This window comes from Euleptes europaea, chromosome 4, assembly GCF_029931775.1.
Source record: "Euleptes europaea isolate rEulEur1 chromosome 4, rEulEur1.hap1, whole genome shotgun sequence".
Lineage (NCBI taxonomy): Eukaryota > Metazoa > Chordata > Lepidosauria > Squamata > Sphaerodactylidae > Euleptes > Euleptes europaea.
The window spans coordinates 57,937,202-57,955,278 of NC_079315.1; the positions used below are offsets into that span (position 1 = coordinate 57,937,202).

The 18,077-nt window shown below is 39.5% G+C and overlaps 1 protein-coding gene across 1 annotated transcript; it reads left to right on the plus strand.

Moving 5' to 3' along the window:
* Positions 1 to 450: 450 nt before the first annotated feature.
* Positions 451 to 1,008, plus strand: LOC130476906 (gametocyte-specific factor 1-like). The gene has a single exon (XM_056848917.1). The coding sequence runs from the start codon at positions 526 to 528 to the stop codon at positions 1,006 to 1,008; it is 483 nt and encodes a 160-aa protein (XP_056704895.1). The 5' UTR covers positions 451 to 525.
* The last annotated feature ends 17,069 nt before the right edge of the window (positions 1,009 to 18,077 follow it).

Below are 18,077 nucleotides of genomic sequence, written 5' to 3' on the forward strand. Positions count from 1 at the left end.
CTACTTAAATAGCAAGCACAAAGAAGGTCAGAATATGGAATATTCAAAAATCTACCCTGACAAACCTAAGGATTAGCATTAAGCCTAGCCAAGTAAAAAGCCCTCGCATAGCAAGGGATAGTTAAATAATATGCATATGATAGAAGAGTTTTCAGGGGGAGAACACCAAAACACTGAGAGGAACAGATGTGACCTGCTCTGAACTTAGTAGCCAAATAATAAAAGTTTGTAGTATGCTTCTTAATTAACACAAGCATCTTGTGTTTGCCATGGTTTTTCATCAGGTCAGGTGCTATGCCAAAGGCCAGCAACTTTTTGTGAAGAAGTTTCATCCAAGAAGATCTAAAGAAGTACTTGCAAATACCCCTTCTCACTGAAAACCTATTTGAGCTTTAGACTGAAAGCAGAAAGACAGGTCCTGATTTATAATAATTCTTGGGCTTGGGTAAATACTACTTAGCGGCATACAGGTCCCAGAGGCAGGGATACTGCAGTCTTCATAGTATCAACTTCCGTAAAGTAGATATGGGTGAAAACTACGTTGATGCTTTGGATCTGGAGAAACTAGTACAGTGTCTGTATGACAAGAACCACCAAATAAGAGCATGTAGGTTCCCCTATCACCTCATCAAATGCCACAAGAATCACCCTGATATTGTGGAGCAGCTGGTGACATGCCCCTTTAATGCCCTCCACCAGGTCCCAAGAGCAGAGGTCAGCCAACACATATCCAGCTGTGATGACAAAAGAATCATTGAGCAGGATATTGCAAGTCAGTCGGGCAACTACAGAAAAGAACCAAACGTGGTAAGCACATGGCAGTCTCCTCCATGCAAAGAAGATTGGGACAAAGATTTAGGAGACCAATCGGTTTTCATCTGGGACATGAGCCGCTGTGAGACAAACAGTTCTGAATTGAGCACAACCATGGGGCATAAGAACCATCTGTGTTCAGGTGTCCAAGTCCCCAGGTCCTTGCTGCCATGGAAGAGCAAAGCAGGAAATTGAAGACCACAGATGACAACTGTCCCCTTCAGTGGCCATCCAACGCTCATTATCTACTCTCTTTAGAAAGATTAGAGTGCCAGCAAAGAGACTCCAGACTAAACTGTGCCCCTGTTTGGGTTGGCTGATCTGAACAATCTCTGAATGTTCAGAAATCTTAATTTAGTATTTAATTTAGAATTAGCATAGCTGACAAGAGTATGTTACTCAACGAGCATTATACTGTTAGCTGGCCTTGAGTGGGGATTGAGAATGGGATATAAATAATAAAATAAATTAATAAATTAAATAATTTTTGGCCAAATTCTACCCAGAGAGCAACGCCCAAAGCACCAGGGGGGCATTCATCAGCTTCCAAAGAAACTGGATGAGCGAGAAAAGAATTCTTCTAGGTAATATACAAACCCTCCTTAAAATAGTAATGTGGAAGCAATCTTAATGATCTTTGGAGTTCAGCTTTAGTTTGGGAAACAAGAACTGCATCATCTGCACAGAGAAGGATAAGGAAACTGAACTTGGCAAATTTAGGAGGATGGGTGGACTTATAAAAATTAGAAGACATATAAAGATTGAACAATATGGGGGCTAAGAGGCCTCCTTGCCTCACTCCTTTAAATAATTTAAACAGTCCTGACAATTGGTGTTCTGAGCCACATCGTACCAGGGCATTGAGATCATGTGAAATCGTTGGATAAGCCAGAGTAGTCATTTATCAATAGTAGAATTAGCTAATTTAGCTCATAGTCTCACTGTGCATATTAAATCAAAGGCTCAATTGAAATCCATAAAGTTTAAATCCTGCAAAGAGATACCCATCTAAGTGGCTATATTTCTAAGCAAGATGATGGAGTACTGCACAGTGATTCAACTACACCATTCCCACACTGGAGTACAACAATATTAGAAGAATTCGTTTGAATTCTGAGTGCATTATTAAGATCTTAGGTTAATAGGCTAAGAAAACTGTAGATATAGCTAAGCAAAGAAATAAAGTAAGATCTAGTTTTTACAAGAGGTACATTTGATATACATATATTTGCACAAAATGTTATTTCTGTTCATTTCCTGAGAGCTGCAGCTAGAGGCCCCAATACATTAGGCAAGTATTTCATCACGCAACAAATAGTTAAATTGTGGAACTCCCTGCCTCAGGATGTGGTGATGGCAGCCGACTTGGAAGGCTTTAACAGGGGAGTGGACATGTTCATGGAGGAGAGGGCTATTCATGGCTACTAGTAAAAATGGATACTAGTCATGATGCATACCTATTCTCTCCAGTGTCAGAGGAGTGTGCCTTTTATATTAGGTGCTGTGGAACACAAGCAGGATAATGCTGCTGCAGTTGTCTTGTTTGTGGGCTTCTTAGAGGCACTTGGTTGGCCACTGTGTGAACAGACTGCTGGACTTGATGGACCTTGGTCTGATCCAGCATGGTTTTTCTTGGGTTGTTATGTTCTTATGATTTTTCTAGGGCAAGGAGTTTGATTTATGCTAACCTTTCCCTACCCGTTCTACTACACGTTCTAGCCACAGAGGTCACAATCCTGGACATGGCTTTTGTAATGCCTAAAGTAATCAGCAAGGAAGGCATTCAGGGCTAAGGCCACTCTTTCTCTGAGCCTGGGGTGGCCTAGGGGGCAGGTATAGGAGTGCAGGGGATTGTCCTGGGGCCCCATCTTGGATGTTTTTTCTGGAATCATAGAATCACTAAGACTGAGCTCTAATTGTATGAACTGCAGCTCTTGCAGAATGGTGCACTGAAATAGCATATTAGCCCTGCTTGGGATTCTGGCTGTTTTTCTGGTATATCCTGCCACAAACCTTCCTGGTTTACTATTTATTTGCTATAGTTGTATCCTGCTCCTCCTCCTATGATGAGTAAGAATCTAGGTTAGGCTGAAAGATAGTGATTTGTCCAATAACTCACATAGATTGGAATTTGATTTCCCACATCTCAGCCTATAATGTTTATCTCTGCATGTAATTACCTCTCTGTTGGCTTACCAATATGGACAGAAAGGCAAGAGAGAAAAATGGGTGAATAGTGAAGGCATATGTTCCACACTACTAAACAATGGTTCTTCAGCCCCCATGGTTTGGTGGCAGTTTTTCCTCTGCAAAACCAAGAAGCATTTGATTCTGAATTGTAAAGTGGCTTAAGAAAAAACAAATGTACCTAGTTTTACATCATTTGACCATTCTGTTTAAAAACAAGTATCTGGGGACATCCTTCAAAGGCTGTGATAAGTGAGCCCTGGTTTCAAGGGTCTATTAGCAAAGCCTGCACTTTAGATGCAAGGCCTTCTACACCATGCTTATTCTAATGTGTTAACTCTTCCGTTTTGGCAAAGCACCAAAATGCAATGTAAATTTTTCATACAATGACTGCCTGTCCATGGTACTTGGTGATAACTGAGTAATCCATCTTCAGTGGACCCTGCTGTGTGTGAATAGGACGTCAAAGCTGCAAGCATTTCAAAAGATTCAACAGAACAGACTGATTTCTTATGTTTATTTAGATCTGTGGGTCTTATTTAACTGACAAATTGGATTTTATTTCCTAGTTAACTATATCTTTCAAAGACCGATCAGCATCCAAACCTGAAATAAATGGTACCTGATTAAAGTAGTAAAGGTTAAAACATTTAAAACACATGCTGTAGACCCAAGAAATCAAGTCAAGATGTGTATGGGTAAGAATTATTAGAGGGTTTATGAAATATGCCCCGAACAAATTAATTCGTCCGTTTAGCCAAAGGCCTGTCAATGAATTCAAGAGCCATTTCAAAAAAGAGAACATCTGTTGCATATTTAAAGGTTCTGTTTATACATGAACATAGTGGATTATTCTGTCTGAGGGAGGATACACAGTTTACATAAATGTATTCGGAAGTTAATTTTAAATTGCTCTTATGTCACTGAGGATCAAGAGTAATCTAATAATTCTTACAGTTATTTTAGTTCCCAAGACTTATAGATAAATGAAGTGAATTAGACTTTGACTGAGACTGGGAGATGGCTACAGAAATAGGATAAAATGCTTTGCACTGATAAGACATCATCAGCTCTCTCTTACAAAATGAAAATATAGGCATTCAGAAAATGAAAAGTGAATATCAGTCTTTCATTCACTGTTCTTTCTGATTAGTTTGGCAATGAAAGGGTAGGGCTTTTAAGTTACTGAAATTTGTAACATCAACAGACCTGACATTTTAAAGGAATTACGGTTTTGTTTCCTTTACCCTTTTTCATGTTTTATCTTATTTAAGAGTCCTATGCATGGAAGAAGCAGCAATGGAATTTGCAGAGGAGAATCATGGGCTTTGGCTGTTAGCCTTTTTTTTTTTTGCTAGTTACCTCAATATGTTCAATTTATACTTGAAAATGAGCCCCGCCCCAAGAGAATTTTAGCACTATCAGGCAGACCACAAACCCACTAAAGACAAGGAGAGTGTTCTAGAATAAATGCATTGGGTATAATACATCCAATGTTTACCAAGTTTATAGTTCTGAAGAATGTTAATTTACAGGTCAAGGCAGGTCATGGGCTTATTCAAATGTGGCTGTATATATGTTGCAAGTCCTTCTGATGTGACCTCTACAGTGATGGCAAACTCATTTTTAATTAGCATGGCATGACCCCAAATGCCTATACATTTGAGGTTTTCAGATAGCTTTGGGTGATTCTTCAGCTGATCTGGCCAGATATCCTGTTGGTTCCTGGACAGGAAACTTTTTATAATCTAATAGCACCCGTGTATCCTTTTCTGTCAGAATGCAATCCTCTCATTATTAAATTAGGAACTGAGAATAATGGCAACATGGATGATGACATAAATGGGGGTGGATATGCTGCTCAAGATCAATGGATCAAGGAGCTTATAAGGGATAAAGGAAAGGAAGGATAAATGGTGGTGGAGGAGCATCTATAGTGAATCTAACTGACCACAATTTAAGGTATTTGGAAGGTTCGTTCTGTGGTGTGATGGCAACAAACAAATTTATTTCCACTGCTGCATCGGCATAGATTTTTCATTCAGTTAAAGGGCTGTTATAGATACACGCATCTCAATATTTGGTAGCTCGCAGTTTAATAGTTTTTTTGTGTGTGTATAAACAGTAAATAGCAAGCAAATCGTTGTCTTCTTCTCTTCAGATTTCATTGGATGAGTTTGATGCAGACACAATGCTTGATCCTGTTCATATTGTCCATTCAACCCACTTCCACTTGCCTACAGAGATTATTCCCCTCTGAACATCTCTTGCCTTGAAAACCTTATGGGATTGCCGAAAGTCAGCTGTGACTTGACAGCACACACACACACAGATTACTGATTGAGATTAGAGGAGGGAACTGCTTTTCCCCATAGGAGCTGTAATGCAGGCTTCTGCAAGAATTGAATGCCACCATGCTTTTAAATATCTATATGAAACTGCAGCAAGAGATTGACTGACAAGCTTCATTTACGCTTTCAAGATGTCTGAGCAGACAATACTGACTTTGATGGACCAAGGGTCTGATTCAGTATAGGGCAGCTTCATGTGTTCATGTGTGAAGCTCTTCTATTGGGAGATGGTTTGCACCTCATGAGGGTAGGAAAAAATGTGTTTGGTGAGAGCCTTGCAAACCTGATGAGGGCTTTAAACTAAATCCTATGGGGGAGTGAGACAAAAACTTAAAGCCTAGTATAATGACAATAACTGAAGATGAGAACAATAAAGATTTGTGGGGAGTGGCACATATGTGAGGAAACATTAGCATGCAGGTAACTACAGAAACAAAAACCTCGGGGCACATAAGCCATGGATACCAATGGCACAGAGTATAGGAAACAAGCAGGGGAACTTGAAGTCCTAATACAGGAAGGGGATTTTGAACTAATAGGCATTACTGAATCTTGGTGGGATGCCACTCACAATTGGAATATTAGGATTGAGGGGTACAACTTGTTTAAAAGGTTAGACAGATAAGGAAGGGGGGAGAAGTAGCATTATATGTCAAGGATATGTATACTTGTGAAGAAATATATGAATCTGAGAATGGAAGTTCAGTCGAGAGTCTATGGGCAAAAATAAAAGGAGTAAGAAATAATAGTGATATTACGGTGGGGGTCTGCTATCAACCACCAAACCAGGCAGAGGACTTGGATGAGACACTCCTAGACCAGATTACAAAGTTCTCAAAGAGATGGGACACAGTGATCATGGGAGATTTCAATAACTCGGATTTCTGTTGGAAGTCCAACTCTGCTAAAATGCAAGATCCAATAAATTCCTGAGTTGTCTTGCTGACAACATTTTCTAGAAAGTGGAGAGGGAAACAAGGGGATCTGCTATCTTGGACTTGATTCTCACCAACAGGGAAGAACTGGTTGATGAGGTTAAAGTAGTGGGCACCCTGGGTAGTAGTGACCATGTAATTTTGGAATTTACAATCTTGGGGAAAGGAAAAGCTGTACGTAGTGAGACATACAGATTGGACTTTAGGAAAGCAAATTTTAACAAACTTAAACTTATGCTGGGTAGAATCCCATGGTCAGAAATACTCAAGGAGAAGGGAGTTCAAGAGTTTCTTAAAAACGAAATACTGAAGGCACAATCACAAATGATTCCTACGAGAAGGGAAAATGGGAGGAGCCGAAATATGCCAGGGTGGCTCCATAAACAGTTTTTTAAAGACTTGAGAAATTTAAAAAAACTCATTTAGGAAGTGGAAGGAAGACCATATAACGAAAGATGAAGATAAACACATAACCAGTGCTTGTAGGGACAGTGTTAGAAAAGTATGAGCTTAGGCTAGCGATAGATGCTAAACACAACAAAAAAGGGTACCTATGTTCAGAGTAAGAATAAGAACAAGCCCATTGCGGGGACTGGAAAGTGAAATTGTTAAGGAGATTAAGAAAGGGCAGAAGTGCTCAATTCCTACTTTTCCTCAGTCTTCTCTTGCGAGGGAAATGGTGCTCAGCATGTCAAAAACAGAACACATGATGAGGAAAGAGTTGCAGCCTAGGATTGGCATAGGGGTAGTATGTAAACACCTGCTTTCTTTAAATGAAATGAAGTCCTCAGGGCCAGATGAATTGCACCCAAGGGTACTCTGCTGACACCCTCCTTAACCAGGAATGAAACTTCAGAGAGCTCAGTGGGCTACAGCAGAAGGGGAATTAGGAAAATTTCAGTGGGTGAAGTCTGCAGATGTTTGAATATCTGAATTATGACCCCTTAAATCATGATGGTATAGAACCCATAGTGATGTTAGTTAAAATTGTGCAGGGGTTATGCAATGCATTGTTAGACATTTGCTTGTTAAGTCAGAGTTGTGAGAGCGCGGAATGTCCTTTGTGTGACACATTTGATGTGACTTTGAGTGGAAGGCGCCAGGGGGTCGGTCTATCTGCGGGGTCCTATCTGGTGCCCTGGATCTTCAATTTTTAATGGCTGCTTATGAAGATGCTTAGCTACACTCAGAACTGGGGGACTTCATTGTAGTTCTGGGGTATGGGAGCTGCAGAACATTTGGGAGGTGGGGGTGATTTCCACCTTAGAATTGCCTTGGCTTTCGTATATTACATTTTTTATTTTGTGTTCAAAACATATATAATTACTAGATATTAAAAAAAAATTGCTGTCCATTTTGTCTGTCCTGGGGACTGGTCATGTGGCCTGGGAGGGAGTTTTTTGTATTTTCTGTTCATATAATTTCTTTCTACGTATTTTAATAAAAAATATTTTTAAATAAACTAAACAAACAAAAAAATAAATAAAATAAGCTTCCAAGGTCCATGGGAGTATAGTGTGAAAGCTGAGGGCTTTGTCTACTTGTATAGGCTTGTATAGGATGCTGTTTGACTCCCTTGATGGTACCCCTTCATAGATTTGTTGCCCCATACTGTATGGCAAACATCCCCATCAGACATAGGTGGCGACACTTGTCCTGTGATTGTGTAGCCCTGGATGACACTGTATAGCCAACAACTCTACCAGGGATCCTGAAATCACACCCACTTCAGTTGCTCTACTCTGTACCCCAATGTTATTGCAAGTGATTTGGACACTTATTCACAAAACTCTTGTAATCCATTAGCAGGTCAGTATTCTAGTTTATTTATTTTATTTGCACATATTTTATACAGCTTTTCCTTACAAGCTCAGAGGGTGAAGTTCACCGCTTATGAGAGTATGAACATTGGCCACATGCCAGTCTGAAGAATAGTACTTTGTAAAATGACTGTGTGGTCTGAATTCAGAATGCATAGGAAAATAATACACTTTGAAAGGCCCACACATTATTTTTAAACTGCAAAGCCAACACCCAGAAATGTTAAAAGTTGTGGTTTTATGACAAAGGGAGATTCTGCACGCTGCGCTGCTTTGCCCAGAGGGTTTAGAACCATTGACATGAAACAATGGGTTTTAGCTGCTTCTTGGCTTTTATAAAGGAGGAGTTTGGGAAGAGAACAGAACACTGCTGGAACATCCAGCTAATTATAAATGTGCACAATGCTTTCATACATGAAAAATAAAGGGCTCTGTAAAGCATTCTGTGTTGGTCTTTGAAAGAACAATTATGAAATCCTGACACAATGGCATAACACAACATGGAGACTTTACAAAACAAAACAGAAATACTGTTCCAGAAAAGTAGCTAGTTTTAGGGGAAATGACAGAAGCCATCAGTTTAATGCATCGAAACATTAAATGGTAAACCTGTGGGCAGAGCATACCTTTAATTTTACTTATTGTGCAGCTCTTGGTTTTGAGAGTGCTTTAGAGATAGCATTTATTTATTTACTTCATTTATACCACACTTTTCTCTCCAGTAAAGACTCAAAGTGGCTTACATAGGCTGTTACCGCACTTGTATTCCCAGTGATGTATTAAGAGTTTGGAAATGTTATAAAAACTACTGTTCGCACTTTCTATGCATTCCCACCGATGTATTAAGAGTTTGAAAACGTTATAAAAAATACTGTTCGCACTTTGTTTGGCCCCTTTAGCTGTGAAGACGTCTTCCAACCATTTATAAGCCGTGGTATCCAAAAACCCTTTTAAAGCGATGTTTTTTACAACATTTTCAAACTCTTAATACATCGCTGGGAATACAAAGTGCAGTAACCCCCATAGTTCTTCTCTCCTCCATTTTATCCTCACATCAACCCAGTGAGGAAGGCTAGGCTGAGTATATGTGACTGGCTGAAGGTCACTCGCCAAGCTTCCAGGGCTGAGTGGGGGATTCATACCCAGATCCTAGTATGACACTCTAACCACTACACCACTCTGACTTTCTACAACAACAACAACAACAGGAGCAGCAGCAGCAACAGAACTTTGGAGATAGTTGGTGATGCTGAACTAATAATAGTAACAACAACCAGGAGTGGACTGGGAAGTGAAAATGGCTTCTGGAACAAGACAAGCTGAATGGCCCCTGTGGCTCTGCAAGACAACACTGTGGAGGCCACTCAGCTCAGTGGTGCAAACAATGAATCTTATCTCACTGCTTCCTCCTGAAAACTGGCAGCAAAGTGGGGAAAGGACAGGCAGTGAAGTAATACAAGTTACCATTGCAGATGAAGGGTCTGAGCCAAGTGGCCCCTGAGACTCTGGCAGAGTTGCTAGATCTTTATTATGGCTGCCCCTGGCCACCAGCAGCCCACTGGGAGATTTTCCTCCCAGTTAAATGGCCAGTCCCCCCATGATAACAACAGTGCTTGACAGAAGTATTCTTGCTGAAAATTCTACCCTTTGCAAGGTTACATTCTACTCCATCAGCTACATCAGAAGCCCTGGACAACTGGTAGGTTTGCATGTAATTTTATAAATGGAAAAGGAAATGCAATGGATAAACTTATGATTGAATCACTTATCCCAGTCCTCAGTTGAAAACAAGAAACTATTTTAGTTAATTATGTCCCAATCCCATTCAAGACAGGCAGCCCATTCCTGAGGAGGGGGTATTTCCGTGGTGGCTGGGAGTGGCACACCCACGCCTCACCCTCAGAGGCTTCCTGGCCACTGTGGAGGTAAAAAAAGTATTAATTAAAAAAAAAATAGAAAAAAGGAAAAGACACCCCATTGAGAACAGCGAGGCTATGACTCCAAAAAAGATGTCATAGCAATGCCACTGTGCAAGGGGATGTTCCTGGGGTGAAAGGGCTTAGGACGCTGACTAGTATCAACTCCACCCCTGGGAATGCCCTGGAAATGTCTCCCCCACGCTGGTGTGGGCATTCTCTTCTGGGATTTAGTTCCTGGAGTGACCGCGCTAGCAGGGGAGGCCGGTGCAGCTCTGTGGCACCCAGGCGCCGCCGTAAATGCCCTCCATGATGGCGTAAGTGCCCATTATCATGGGATAACTGGGCACTTACACTGCTGTGGGGTCATGCTGGCTCCTAACGAGCTTTGGCCCCACCCCTCAGGAATGTGCGGAAAGAGATTATGTAATTTATTGTGAGCGGTGGTGCCGCTGGAGAGAGCACTCCATTTCCCCAGGCTGTCCTGGGAGAAATCCAAGTTTGCGTTATTTCTGGGGTACATAGATACCCCAATCCGACCCTTGCAAGTGGGTTGGAAAGCAGGAACTCCCTGCAGCCCGCAAACGCGGTTTGACCTCCTAGGTACTCTGAGGGGGCTTTTTTAAGCCCCTCGGAGTCCTGGACGCCGGTCCTGCGAGGGCACTAGGGAAGGACATCGCCAAAACGCAACTCTGGCCTCAAGCTCTACCCTCCACCACCTTATTACCAGCATAAGGACTACATAAAGAAAAGAACCTCACCTCTTGACACCCAAGTGAGTACAAAGAACTCTGCGCCTACTTACTGGAATATTTGAACAGACGGGGGGCTGATAAGAACATTTCTGAGACCCCCATTCCTCCTTAATTCGAACTGAAAAAGTTTGATCTGAGTTAGTCATCGGGATTAGCGACAGGACCTTTATCAAATTGATCAGCCTAAACCATAACAAAGAGTCGGAAGGATACCTTTTAGATTGACAAGAACTATCACCAATGAGAAGGTCCGAGGGAAGGGGAGGGTGATCTTTCTTCCTGATTTTCCGGCGAAAAGAATTTCCTGCCACGTTTGTAGTAAGGGAGCGCCTGGAACGGAAGACTTTCTATAACACCCTCTCTATCATCGGAACTAAAACAACAGGAAGTAGCTGTGGGACTGAATATGCGTCGCACTCGAGTTACTTTGAAATCATTACTGAAGGAATAACCATCGAGAAGAGGCGGTAGAAGGTCCGCAGCACTTGCAACTTCCGGTATACTTCCTGATTAACCCGATCTAGAGCGACCGAAAAAACTCACTGGTATTTTAAAACTTTAAAATGCAATTTTAAAGCCAATTTCGACTCTTTTCAACCCGAAAAAATTATTAGGCTGATGTTTGAATTATCATCTTTTAATCAGCACCTTAAAGGCCCTGTCTGTGGACATGTATTTTACCAGCTTTTTTTGAATGTAAATGTCTCGACCCCGCTCTGGCTCACTACACAGCCCTGCCTATACTAAACTAAGGGACTCTTTACAAACCTCGACCATGGAAAAAAAGTTACAGGATATGCTAACTAAACAAACTGAGGCAACAAATAAACAGTTTGAACAGATGTCTACACAGATGGCACAGTTGACTTCTATGATGACAAATCTTGGTCAAGCATCCCAAGCTATTAATCAGAAGTTGGATGTGGTCACTGGAGACTTGAAAGAAGTAAAAACTCAAATGACTGTTATGAAGACAGATATGCAAGCGATGGATGTATCAATTAAGAAAGTGATGGATGAGCACAAGGACACAAAGAAAAAATTAACAAGCCAAGAAAAACAGATTGAAACAATACAAACTGATCAGATGGCGGCAAAAAATCAAATGGCAATGATGGAGATGAGAGTGAGAGAGACCAATCTTCGTATACGCAACTTTCCAGATATGATGGGAGACAATAAAGAAACTGCAATACCAAACTTGGCCTACTTATTTCAGATAGATGAACAAGAATTAAAACAAGCCATTAATAGAATATATAGGATACCATTACCTGCCAGAATGAGATCTAAGCCAAGAGATTTGATGATAGTGTTTTATGACACCAGAGTTAAAGATAAGATTATGAAGATTCATTATGAAAATCCAGTGTCAGCAGGAGATTCCTCTCTTATACTACTGAAGGATATTCCAAGGCATCTACTCTCACAGAGGAATAACTACAAAGACTTTGTGTCTACACTGAAAGCTAATGGTATCAAATACCGTTGGATTATGCCACAAGGTTTGGCTCTCACCTACAAGGAAGTGAAAATGACAATTCTATCTCAAGCAGATGTGGGGAAATTTCTGAGAAAATATAAGATGGACCTTAAAGAATTACCTGGAGAGAAGGAGGAAGAAGAAGAGGAAGAAGAAGAGGTACAGGGTGCAGAAGGAGGTACCAAATTATAGACTTTTTATTCTGCTAAAAAATACTACATTATGGCAAAAGCAATTTCTTGGAATGTAAATGGACTGAATGAGAAAACTAAAAGGGCTAGAATCTTCAAATATCTACAGAAATATAAATACTCCCTAATTTGTCTACAAGAGACCCATATAGCTTCGAAGCATAAAAAATACTTGGAGAAACAGGTGCTTGGACAAGCATTTATTGCTTCAGCCAAAACTAAAACAAAGGGAGTGGTAATCTATGCCCACCCCAATCTTTGTCCAGAATTAGTATATAAAGACAATGAAGGAAGAATTGTAATTATCAGAACTAAAATACTGGGACAAAGGACAATAGTGGTTGGAATTTATGCACCCAATGAAGGGAAAAAACCCTTCTACGAAAAATTACACAATTTGATAGCCCAGCACGCAAAAGACCAAATTTTATTGATGGGCGACTTCAATGGAATTATTCTCCCATCTCTGGACAAAAAATCAAAAGCAAAAGACATCAATGATGGATGCTTGCCTAAAACTTTCTTTACCATGGCTTCAGAATTAGAATTACAAGACATTTGGAGAACAATGAATACAACAGCTAAAGAATACACCTTTTATTCAGCAAGACATGATTCACACTCCAGAATCGATATGATATGGGCCAGTAAATCAATCTTCACGCAACTACGTAAAGTTCATATCTTACCTAGAACTTTTTCTGATCATAATCCTGTTACTTTTGATTGGAACAATAAACAAGCATTTAGATGGCGAATGAATGATAAACTTTTAAAAGACAATAAGATACAAAAGGAATTACAGGTTTTAATGAAAGACTTTTTTGAAATTAACCTTAATGGGGAAACTTCTTTGAATACAGTTTGGGATGCATTCAAAGCTGTTCTGAGAGGTTTTATGATACAGAAACATTCGGCCTGGAAGAAGACTCAATTGCAATTTACAAACAATATACTTTGGAATTTACAAAATTTGGAGCAGAAATTGGTAACGGTAACACAGGAAGAGGAGAAAAGAGAAATTCAAACAAAGATTTCTGCATCTAAACACCAATTAAATTTGGTAATAATGGAGGAAATGAATAAAAATCTGAAACTTGCTAAACAAAAGTATTTTGAATATGCAAATAAACCAGGAAAATTTTTAGCAACACAACTGAAGGACTCATTTCAAAAGATTATAACAAAAATCCAAACTGTTAAAGGACCAGTTTATTCAACTTCAGAAATTCAGAAAGAATTTGTTTCATTCTACTCTAAGCTATATCAGAAAGAAAATACTCCAAAACAGAAAATAGATAAATTTCTAAACTCAATACAGATGAAAGCTTTGTCAATGACCCAGAGAGAATGTATTGAAGCTCCAGTAACAAGGGAAGAAATACAAGAAGCAATACTGAGACAGAAGACGGATAAAACACCTGGACCAGATGGAATTACTGCACTATTTTATAGAACATTTAGTGACAATTTAGTTGGATTTTTTGGCTCACTTTACAATGCAATTTTGGACGAGGGAACATCCCCGGAGACTTGGTCACATGCATTTATATCATTGATACCTAAAGAAGGAAGAGATCCAGAAAAAACATCCAATTATAGACCTATATCGCTGCTAAATGTGGACTACAAAATTTTTGCTTCGGTTTTGGCATGTAGGATAAAACAATTTATTAAGGATCTTATACACGAGGACCAAGCAGGTTTTATACCAGGAAGGCAAATAAAAGACAATGTAAGAATTTTACTAGACTCACTGGAATACTATGACCAGAATATTCAACAAACTGCGGCTTTTGTATTTTTGGATGCAGAAAAAGCCTTTGATATGGTCTCTTGGAACTTTTTGAAACGGATTTTGGATAAATTGAATTTTGGAGATCGTTTTCAGAAAGGTATATCGGCTATTTATACCTCCCAACAAGCTAAAATTTTGGTTAATGAATCAATGTCAGATAATTGCCAAATCACGAAAGGGACTAGACAGGGATGTCCCTTGTCTCCACTTTTATTTTTGTTGGTGTTGGAACCGCTATGTGTGAAACTAAGAAGTATGGAGGACATCCGCGGGTTAAGAATTAAAAAACATGAATTTAAGTTGAGAGCATTCGCGGATGACCTACTGCTAATTTTGGAAAATCCAACACAGTCAATGAATATACTTCAGGAGACTTTGGACGATTTTGGAAAAGTATCAGGTTTTAAAGTGAATCAAGAAAAAACAAAGATAATATTTAAAAATTTATCGGAAACACAGCAACAGGAATTTATATCTTATACTGGCTGGGAGAAAGCTAACAAAGTTAAATACCTGGGAATTTGGATTACTGCAAAGAATAAAGATCTGATAACCAACAATTACCTCAAGTTATGGGGTAAGATTAAAACTGATATGATTATATGGTCAAACAAAAAATTGTCACTAATGGGACGTATTTCAACGATCCAAATGAATGTCTTACCGAGGATGCTCTTCTTATTCCAAAATTTACCAATTATATCACAAACTAAATATTTTGAAACTTGGAGGAAAGACATTTCAAACTTCATCTGGCAAGGGAAAAAACCAAGGACTGCCTATAAATACTTGGTGGATCTAAAAACTAGAGGAGGTTTAGCACTGCCTAATTTTCAACTCTATGCTGAAGCGGCAGCTTTAGTATGGCTAAAAGACTGGATGAACTTGTCAAATATACGTTTGTTAGACTTGGAAGGTTATAATAACTTAAGTGGATGGCATGGTTATTTGTGGTATGATAAAATTAAATTACAAGCAACATTTCGTAATCATATAATCAGGTCCTCTTTACTTCGTATCTGGACGAGATATAAACATATTTTGGAACCAGAAACACCGATGTGGATATCGCCTCAAGAAATGCTAACTTTGCGCCCACTTAGACCAGACAAATTTATTACTTATCAAGATCTAATTAACTGGGAAGGAAAGAAATGCTCACTAAAAGACTTTCAACTTCTTAAGGATGATTTACAATGGCTCCAATACTACCAAATCAAATCAGTTTTTATACAAGATGCAAAAAAAGGTTTCTCTAAAGAAAAATCTCCTTTTCAAAGGATTTTACTAGATAATAATACAAAACTGATTTCTAAAATGTATAATCTCCTTTTAACAATATATTGTGAGCAGGATACGATTAAACCAACTATGATCGATTGGGCTCAAAATCTGGGACATGATATTGTTTTAAATAAATGGGAAAGATTATGGTCCAAAGATCTAAAAGGAATAAAAGCACAGTCAGTGCGAGAAAACATTTATAAAATGATGTATAGATGGTATTTAACACCCAAGAAAATTGCAAAGATTTATAAAACGATGTTCCCTACTTGTTGGAAATGTAACAAAGAAATTGGTTCCTTTTATCACATGTGGTGGACCTGTGACAAAGCCAAAGACTTCTGGGACATGATCTATAATGAATTGAGATTAATACTACAAAAGAATATACCCAAAATACCAGAAATGATGCTACTGAGTATGATTCCAGACGACTTAGCAATACAAAGAACTTTTTTGATTTATGCCACAACAGCTGCGAGACTGCTTTATGCAGCGAAATGGAAAGGGCTAGAAACTCCTGAGAAAAAAGACTGGATTGTTAAAATGTTTGAAGTTGCAGAAATGGCAAAACTCACAGCTATTCTAAATGAAGAAAATGACGTTCGGTTTTTGGGGGAATGGGGGGCGTGGATGCATTATTGTGAATATGAGTTAAAAATGGGAAGAATGGAAGAATATTTTCTAATCTGATCCAGAGGATTATTTCTGATCTTTTTTATAATGACTAAGTATAAGTATATTTACTAACAGACTATGATTTTTTTTTCTATATATGGTATTGATAGTTTACTAAGATTAGATTACCTACGACGGGATGAACTTTTTATTAAGAGGCAGATTATTATAAGATATGGAACTACAACAACTCTAAGTTAGAATTGAAATTTGATATTGTTATAGATGTTGTTCAATGTAATGGAAAACTTCTAGTATAAAACCTAATAAAATTTATATAAAAAAAGAAAAGAAAAAAGGAAAAGACACCCCATTGAGAACAACGAGGCTATGACTCCAAAAAAGATGTCATAGCAATGCCACTGTGCAAGGGGATGTTCCTGGGGTGAAAGGGCTTAGGACGCTGACTAGTATCAACTCCACCCCTGGGAATGCCCTGGAAATGTCTCCCCCATGCTGGTGTGGGCATTCTCTTCTGGGATTTAGTTCCTGGAGTGACCGCGCTAGCAGGGGAGGCCGGTGCAGCTCTGTGGCACCCAGGCGCCGCCGTAAATGCCCTCCATGATGGCGTAAGTGCCCATTATCATGGGATAACTGGGCACTTACACTGCTGTGGGGTCATGCTGGCTCCTAACGAGCTTTGGCCCCACCCCTCAGGAATGTGCGGAAAGAGATTATGTAATTTATTGTGAGATTCCTGTCTTACGCAAATGAAAGGTTACAGTACCAAACTTCCAGAAAGTGAACATTTCCAGAAAGTTAACAGACAAATGACAATTTCTTATATCATTGATTACAATATACTTAGGTGGCAAAGAAAGAACAAACTGAAACTGAATCCAGACAAGACAGATCTAATGCAGAGCAGGTTAAGAGTTTGGGAGTGTTCATGGACACAGCCTTGCTACCGTACTTGAAAAGCAGGTGAGCATGGTAGCCAGGAGTGCCTTCTATCGGCTGCGTCTGAATCGCCAACTTTCTTGTTACCTAGACTCAGCTGATCTGCCCTCGCTGATCCATGCCTCTGTAACCTCACAGTTGGATTACTGCAACGCGCTGTATTTGCGGCTGCCCTTGAAGACAGCTCAGAAGCTAAAACTAGTTCAGAAAATAGGAACATGACTGTTTACAGGGGCTAGCTGCCAGGAATATATGTTGCCCATTTTGAAATACTACATTAGTTGCCAGTCTGTTTCTGAGTTCAGTTCTAGGTGCTAGTTATGACCTATGAAGGTCTTTAAGGACTTGGTCCTTCAAATATGTGGGTTCCGTCTCCTTCTCTATGTCCCTGTGCTCCAACTACGGTCATCAGGCAGCTATCTGTTGGCTATCCCACCACTTAGGGTAGTCTGTATGGCACTGACCAGAGCCTGTGCCTTTTCCATCATGCCTCCAGCTCTGTGGAATGGGCTCCCTGAAGAGATGAGGGGTCCCCTCCCTGGAGATCTTCAAGAGGTGCTGCAAAGGCTGCCTGTTTGCCAGGGCTCTTGAGGTGGTTTGAATGGCAGGCATCTTTTACAAGGGGGAGGGGGGAGAGATTTGGGGTTTGCTATATTGTTTTCTGTTTAAGCTGGGGATGTTTTAAATATTATTGTAAGCCACCTTGAACCATAAGGAAAGGTGGGCTATAAATGTTTTAATAAAATAAATAAAAAATAAATGCCCCAAACCGATCTTGGAATGAAGTTTGTTAGGTAATGAAGGATATTGTGTTGATATTTGCTTTATACATGTTGACATTTCTGTTAATTTAAACAAAAATATTCCCATTGAAATGTTTAATGTTTGGGAAGTATTATTAGAATTATAAAACAATAATTAACACTGTATGTATTTTTACTTATTGTATCTGTTATTTTATAATTC